The sequence below is a fragment of the Fringilla coelebs genome (genome assembly GCF_963513975.1).
Source record: "Fringilla coelebs genome assembly, chromosome: 1".
Lineage (NCBI taxonomy): Eukaryota > Metazoa > Chordata > Aves > Passeriformes > Fringillidae > Fringilla > Fringilla coelebs.
Window position 1 is genome coordinate 151,038,799 of NC_140028.1, and position 7,167 is coordinate 151,045,965.

Here is a 7,167-nt window from a genome sequence, read left to right on the forward strand (position 1 = left end):
TCCAGTGGTGGGAAGAAACACCAGCCGCATCAGCAAGTTGAAGAAGCTCAATGCAAGGAGCAATTTGCAGCAAAAAACTTCAGCCTGAGAATACATCTTAATAAAAGCAGCATGATCTCCACTCAAAAAAAACCCCAGAATTATAATACCTCAGAATGGTTATTGTGAACCAATAAAATTATAATACCTCAGAATGGTTATTCTGAACTGAAAAAATCAGTGCATGGAACAGGGAAACTTCTGATCCCACTGCTTGGGAGAGCACAGTCTGAGGGAGTGAGTGTTGGCCTGGAGATCCATCCAGAGTCCAACCCAACAACACAGGGCACTCCCTAAATACACAGGGTCCCAAAAAGGCACCCCTAAAGAAGTGGGGATTAGCCTCAGGAAAAGCTGCAATTCCCTGGATTTTTCTCTCCACAGCAGATCCAACCCAGTGATCTGCCACAGCTTTGGGTTCTCGCTGTGAGGAATCCTGCAAGACCCTCCCCACAGAAGAGCAGCATTCCCAAATTCCCCACCCAACCCACCCCAGCCTCTCCCTAAGCTGCTCCCTCACTACTTAGCAGCAGCTTTTGGCCACCACTCGGGCGTGGTGGCCCTGAGCTCCACCCTGTCCCCTGCCAGGGGGATGCAGAGCGGCTCGTGGAGGTGAGCCAGCCTCAGCAGGGCTATGCCCAGCTCTCCTCCTCCAGCACGGAACTTTCCAGCCTTTTTTCCTGTCTGGGTGAGGATCTCAGCCCCCTCAGGGATGCCAGCAGGGGGAAGGGGCCCCGGGAAGGTGACGGGCAGCAGGCGCTTGCGGATCACGCCCATGTGGTGCGTCCTGGCCGTCAGCTCCTGGCCGATGTAGCAGCCCTTGGTGAAGCTGATGCCGTTCATGAAGGCCAGGTTGGATTCCAGGGGCAGGGCGACTCCAGGGGGGAGATCCTTCACCCCTTCAGGGATTCCTAGGGTGAGAACAAAGGCAGCAGGTTGGTGCCTTGAGAGGGAGGATCTAGAACAGAGACTAGACTGAGCTAGAATAGTGTAGCAATGCGTCCCCCCTGCTGACAGTGACAAAACTATCCTTTGTCCCCTTAAAAAGGAAATAAGCCCAGTTTAGTATGGAGGGGATTGACAGCTGGCCTGCAAGCAAAGTTGAGTTAATAAAAGTTAATAAAATCATCATAACAATTGATGATTTTCGAGCGTATCCATAGCAAGGATGAAGACAAGGCCGTCAGCGTGGAAACAGAAAAGATACATGAACATTTTTGTAAACCAGCCTACCTGAATAAGTAGATGTGTATACGTGCCTTATTAAACTTCTGTAAAACCTTTGCCAATGATATTGACACTAATTGCTGTGCACCAATGAATAGAATAAGTTATTGTGATGCACTTAATGACTTAAGATCACTCTTTGTTAAGGGTATATAAACTGAAGAACACACAGAACAAAAACGTTCTTCTTAGACCCTGATCACATGTGTGTGTGTGTCACATCTGGCCTAATGGTGACATTTTCTCTCCTCAATTAGGTGAAAAGACATCTCATAAGACCTGAGGGACTTCACATCAAGCTTAAGGATAGAAGCTCATTGGACAGAAGCCAAAAAGTCCCACCTGAACAATTTACTAGAAAAGGAAGAGAGCAAAGGAACTAATGGCTTTTCTGAGGTGTTTTACCGGGGGCAAGGAACTCTTGCACCTGGATCGGTTTTTCTCTGTAAAGAGTTTTGTTATTTTGCCTTTTATTAAACAAGAGTTTTGTTATTTTGCCTTTTATTAAACCTTTTTGTTTCCAACACTGCCCCAGAAGCCATCCTGCTGATTTCATGCCTTCCAAGGGTAGCTGAGCTATCTTGGGTGTGAAACAGACCTCCAAGAGCTCATGAGACCTGGCTCGAAGAGACTCCTATTTCAGAATAGAAATAATAAAGAATAGAAAGAATAAAGCAGGGATTTATCCAAAGGATCTCCTCCATGGATGCACCTTGGGCAGCACCAGAGCCCAGCCAGGGCTGCACCCAAGATGAACCAAAATGGCCCCAAAATGCCCGGCCGGGCACGGGGTCTCTCCCTGGGATCAGCTCTGCTCCATTTGCACCTTGCAGTTCATTGTCCCATCCCAGCTTTAGCCCCTGCAGTCCCACCCTGCTTGTTTTTCTCTCTCCAGCCCACGGGGTTTGTGCTCCTGGCCTGAGATTTGGCTCATTTGTCCTTGGTGCCCAGCTGGAGCAGGAATTGTTTTGTCTCCCTGCTCTGTGCACAGAGCTCAGCATCCCCTGATGTGAAGCTCAGACCCACACACTAAAGCAGCACAGAATGTGAAAATATAAAAGCTAAACGTGAGGCATCAAGGTAAATGCTGCTCCTCGTTAGATTTGAGCTCTGAATTGTTTGGCTCATTCTCAGTTTGATTTTCCAACCCAAAGGGATCCCAGTTTCAGCACAGGACCATCATCTTTCCCAATTAATTTAATCCTTTATCAGCATGGACACACTAAAATCAAAGGCACTGGATCCAGTCTCTCTGACCTTGGAATTAATTCAGCAAATCCAGCCACAAAGTTTTTAGGAAGCTAAGTCTAGGTGTTTCCTTTTCCTTCTTCAGCAACAAGCAAATGCCTGGGCTGTGCATCATCCCAAAATAATCAAAATTACTCCAACCACAGAAGCTTCTCTCAAAGAAAATGAATAATCCTGGCTTTCTTTTAGCATTCCTGACAAATCCCCATAATCTGAGTAAGAGAAAATTATACCCAAACATTGCCACCAGACAGAATTATAACCACCAGCACCCTTTAACACTCAAAGCAGCAATTAATACATCTATTAATGAACAAATTAAATGCATTAAAACATGAGAATGAAGGGTTTATAACTTATTACTGCCTTAAATCAGCACTCCCAAAACCCATAGTGCAAAACAGGGCTTGGCTTTACCTTGTTTATACCTGTGCCTGTGGTAATCCTGCACATCTCCAACCTGGCTCCCAGGGATAATCTCTGACAGATTTGCTCCTTTCCTTGCAATCAGTCTCCAGCCCATGACTTCTGTCCTGGGGTCAGGGGTTAGGAGCAGAGCCTGGTCTGCACATTTTGGGAGGGAACTGGTGTCCCCTGGGATGACAGCCCACAGGGAGAGCTCGGGGCAGGGGGTGATGGTGACTTTCCTGCGGATCTTGTAGAGTTTCAGGTGTTTCTGGATGGAGTCCAGGACGCTGCTGTCGCACTCCAGCAGGATGTGAGGCTCCTCTGCTGTGTTCCTGTGGAGCCTAAAAAAAAACACCACACCCCCAAGGTCAGGAAGACAAACCCCCACAGCAGCAGGAGCCACAATTGGATTTTTATTTGGATCCTGGTGGAAATCCACAGAGGGATTTCTGGATTTACACAGAAATTTCTGGATGGCACAGAGGGAGCAGCACCCAGGTGCCCACAGTGAAATACCTGAGCTGTTTCAGCCACCTGCTGAGGCATTCCCAGCAAACACTGCCCTCACTTCTCCCAGGGGCAGAAACAGGCCTGCCCGTGTGGAATTCTCTATTTCTACCTACAGTGAAGGGAATTTCACAGAATCACAGAATAATGAGGTTGGAAGAGACCTCTGAGATCATCGAGCCCAACCTCTACCCTAGCACCTCAACCAGACTGTAGCACCAAGTGCCATGGCCAGTCTATTTTAAACACAACCAGAGATGGTGATTCTGCCACCTCCCTGGGAGGAGCATTCTAGCACTTTATTATTCTTTTGGTGAAAATTTTTTGCTAACATCCAACCTATCCCTTCCCTGCCGTAGCTGGAGGCTGCGTCCCCTGGTTCTGTCAGAGCCCAACCCCAGCTGTCTGCAGCCTGCCTTCAGGGAGCTGTAGAGAGCAATAAGGGCACCTCTGAGCCTCCTCTTCTCCAGGCTGAGCAGCCCCAGCTCCTTCACACGTCCCTCTCAGGGTTTGTGTTCCCAGCCCCTCTCCAGCCTCGTTGTCTCCTCTGGATGTGCTCGAGCATCTCCACATCCTTCCCAAACTGAGGGGCCAGAGCTGGACACAGCTGGGGGAGAAGCTTCATTCAGTGCCCTCCACTGTCACACAATCCCAGGATGGATTTGGGTTGGGAGGGACCTCAAAGCCCACCCAGTGCCATGGCAGGGACACCTTCCGCCATCCCAGGCTGCTCCCAGCCCAATCCAGCCTGGCCTGGGACACTGCCAGGGATCCGGGGCAGGACAGCTCCCCTGGGCACCCTGTGCCAGGGCCTCAGCACCCTGCCAGGGAAGAATTCCTTCCCCAAATCCCGTTTGTGCCGCTGGCAGGGGCTCTGAGCTCTCCCTGGAGCTCTCTCCTGTCCAGGTGAACACCCCGAGCCCTCACAGCCGGGCTCCAGAGCAGAGCCTACATGCAGGCGTGGGGATATCGCAGCCATCACACGTCTCTGCTGCGGTGATCCCCAGAGGCTGCACCGAGTGACGGCAACACGCACGGAGGAAGCGATTTATTGCACATTCATTTTGACATTTAAGCCGGAAATGTCAGGAGCCACCCCCCGCCACCCGCAATGGTCTCTCCCACCTCCCCCCACCCCCCCGGACCGCGCCGCTTGGTCTCACCTGTACAGGATGACGTCATACAGGCAGCGGCCCTGCACGTTCAGCGCGTGCGCGTAGAGCGCGGGGGGGGCGTCGCCCTCCGCCACCAGCTGCGTGACGTCATTGGTGAGCAGACCCTGCAGGAAGGCGGCGGCCTCGGCGCCCCTCACGCCCAGCAGCGCTCGGCCCAGCGGGAAACAAGCGGCGGCCGCGCCCCGCTGGCTCCGGCACCACCGGCGCAGCCCGGGCGCCGTTATTGCCCTCACCAACATGGCGGCGCCGTCACCGAGTCCCCCCACCGCCGCCGCCCGCCGCCGCCGCCGCCATCTTGTGTGTGTCCGCCGGGTGGGCGACACCTGCTGGTGGGGCCGGGACGCCGCGGGACCGCCCCCTTTCCGGGGGCCACGCCCATTTCCCCTCTAGACCACGCCTATCATTACGCTCAGTGGCTGTAGTGGCCACGCCCCTTGGATTTGGCCACGCCCCCGATGCCGAGCGGCGCCCGGCGCTCCCCGGGATCCCCAAGGAGGAATTTGGGAACCCCCGGCCATGGAACGGCGGGGGAACAGCCCAGAGTGCTCCCCAAGGAGGAATTTGGGAACCCTCCGGCCATGGAATAGCGGGGGAACAGCCCAGAGCGCTCCCCAAGGAGGAATTTGGGAACCCCCCGGCCATGGAACGGCGGGGGAACAGCCCAGAGTGCTCCCCAAGGAGGAATTTGGGAACCCTCCGGCCATGGAATAGCGGGGGAACAGCCCAGAGCGCTCCCCAAGGAGGAATTTGGGAACCCCCCGGCCATGGAATAGCGGGGGAACAGCCCAGAGAGCTCCCCAAGGAGGAATTTGGGAACCCCTGGCCATGGAACGGCGGGGGAACAGCCCAGAGCGCTCCCACATCCCGCGGGTCGGGTGTGGGCACCGTCGGGGGCTGCCCAGCCCAGCTCTCCTCCGTGTTATAGATGGATAATAAGATGATTTGCTCTCGCAATTAAAAGATAACTATTGTGTGAATATTGAGAAAAGCTTTAGTGAGATGTCCTCTGTTCTCCCCTTTCCTCCCCCGTATTGTGACCATCAGACAGCCTGGGCTGCCTGTGTGCCCCTTGCATGGGACAGCTGGGAATGGAAAAGCTTGGTGCTCAGGGGGTGAGGCATGGCAACACCTGACCTCCAATCCAGTGACAAGAAAGCAGTTTGCACCGATAAATGGCACAGAAGAGCTGGCTGATGCAACCCCCAGGGGTATAAAAGCCTGAGCATCCCTCTTGAAGATGAACTGGCCCCGAATAAGCACTAGGGCAGTTCCCAGCGCTGCAGCTTTTTCCTTATGTAGTCCTTTGTTGGATTTTTGTTAAGGTTTAATAAACCTCTTTAAATTTTCAAAGTGAGCAGTTGCCTCTCACATCCCTGTCCCAGCTGCTCCCTGTTTAATTGGAGAATCAGCCAGGCTGGAAAGGACCTCTGGGGTCATTGAGTCCAGCAGCATGGCACATCCAGTCATTCCTTAGCACCTCCATTCCTGCCCCTAAAATCCACTGGGAGCTGCAGACAGAGAGGGCACAGAGCCATTCTCCCCCTCTGGGTACATTTTGGCTGTCAGGGTGGAAAAGAGATTCCAAAGGTTCCTTTTTTCCACTGGAAAAAGTTTCCTTTGTTTCCACAGGACTCCCCAGCTGCTCTCCATCCTCTTTTAACACCCTTGGAGAAACTGTCAGTGGAGTAAATTGTAATGTTTGGTAGTGGGAATTTCTGCTTTAAAGGTCATTTAGTCCAACACCTTGCAAGGAGCAGGGGCATGTTCAGTCCAGCAGGGACAGGTTCAGTCCATCAGGGACAGGTTCAGTCCAGCAGGGACAGGTTCAGTCCATCAGGGGCAGGTTCAGTCCATCAGGGACAGGTTCAGTCCAGCAGGGACAGGTTCAGTCCATCAGGGGCAGGTTCAGACCATCAGGGGCATGTTCAGTCCATCAGGGGCAGGTTCAGTCCATCAAGGGCAGGTTCAGTCCATCAGGGACAGGTTCAATCAATCAGGGGCAGGTTCAGTCCATCAGAGGCAGGTTCAGTCCATCAAGGGCAGGTTCAATCCATCAGGGGCAGGTTCAGTCCATCAGGTTGCTCAGCTCAAACTGATCCTGAATATTTCCAGGGATGGGGAATCCCTGTGTTAACCCCCCCCAGTTAACACCACAGAGCTGGAGTGCTGTTTCTCTGTATTTCCAGTGGCTGCTGCTCGGTTTGAGCCCATCCTGCCCCTTCCCTCTGGCAGCACCAGCAGCTCTCCGGACAGGGGGAGCCTCCTGCCCCCAGTGACCCCACTAAAACCTCCAGGACAGGCAGCACCAGCACAAACCCAGGATCCTAAACCCCTGAGTGAAGGGAGGCTCATTTTCCAGGAGCTGCAAATGTGCTGAGTTGATGCAGGGCTGGGCTGTTCCCTTGTGCCCCACAGTGATAACCTTATCACACATCCCCCAGGGTGTCCTGACAGCACTGAGACATGTGGGGTGTTCACCCTGGAATTCATTCCCTGCTGGAATCTGGGGCTGGGTCTGCAGCTGGAGAAATAAAGGTGTGGGCAGAGGTGACTCGAGGTGACC

At 53.2% G+C, this 7,167-nt stretch overlaps 1 protein-coding gene across 1 annotated transcript; it reads right to left on the reverse strand.

The window, feature by feature from the left end:
- Nucleotides 1-543: 543 nt before the first annotated feature.
- On the reverse strand, nucleotides 544-4,908 carry IBA57 (iron-sulfur cluster assembly factor IBA57). Its single transcript, XM_084208324.1, has 3 exons — nucleotides 4,593-4,908; nucleotides 2,932-3,263; nucleotides 544-950 (listed from the first exon to the last, which is right to left on the reverse strand). Exons 1-3 carry the CDS (start codon nucleotides 4,841-4,843, stop codon nucleotides 559-561), a joined length of 975 nt encoding a protein of 324 aa, XP_084064450.1. The 5' UTR covers nucleotides 4,844-4,908; the 3' UTR covers nucleotides 544-558.
- Nucleotides 4,909-7,167: the final 2,259 nt, after the last annotated feature.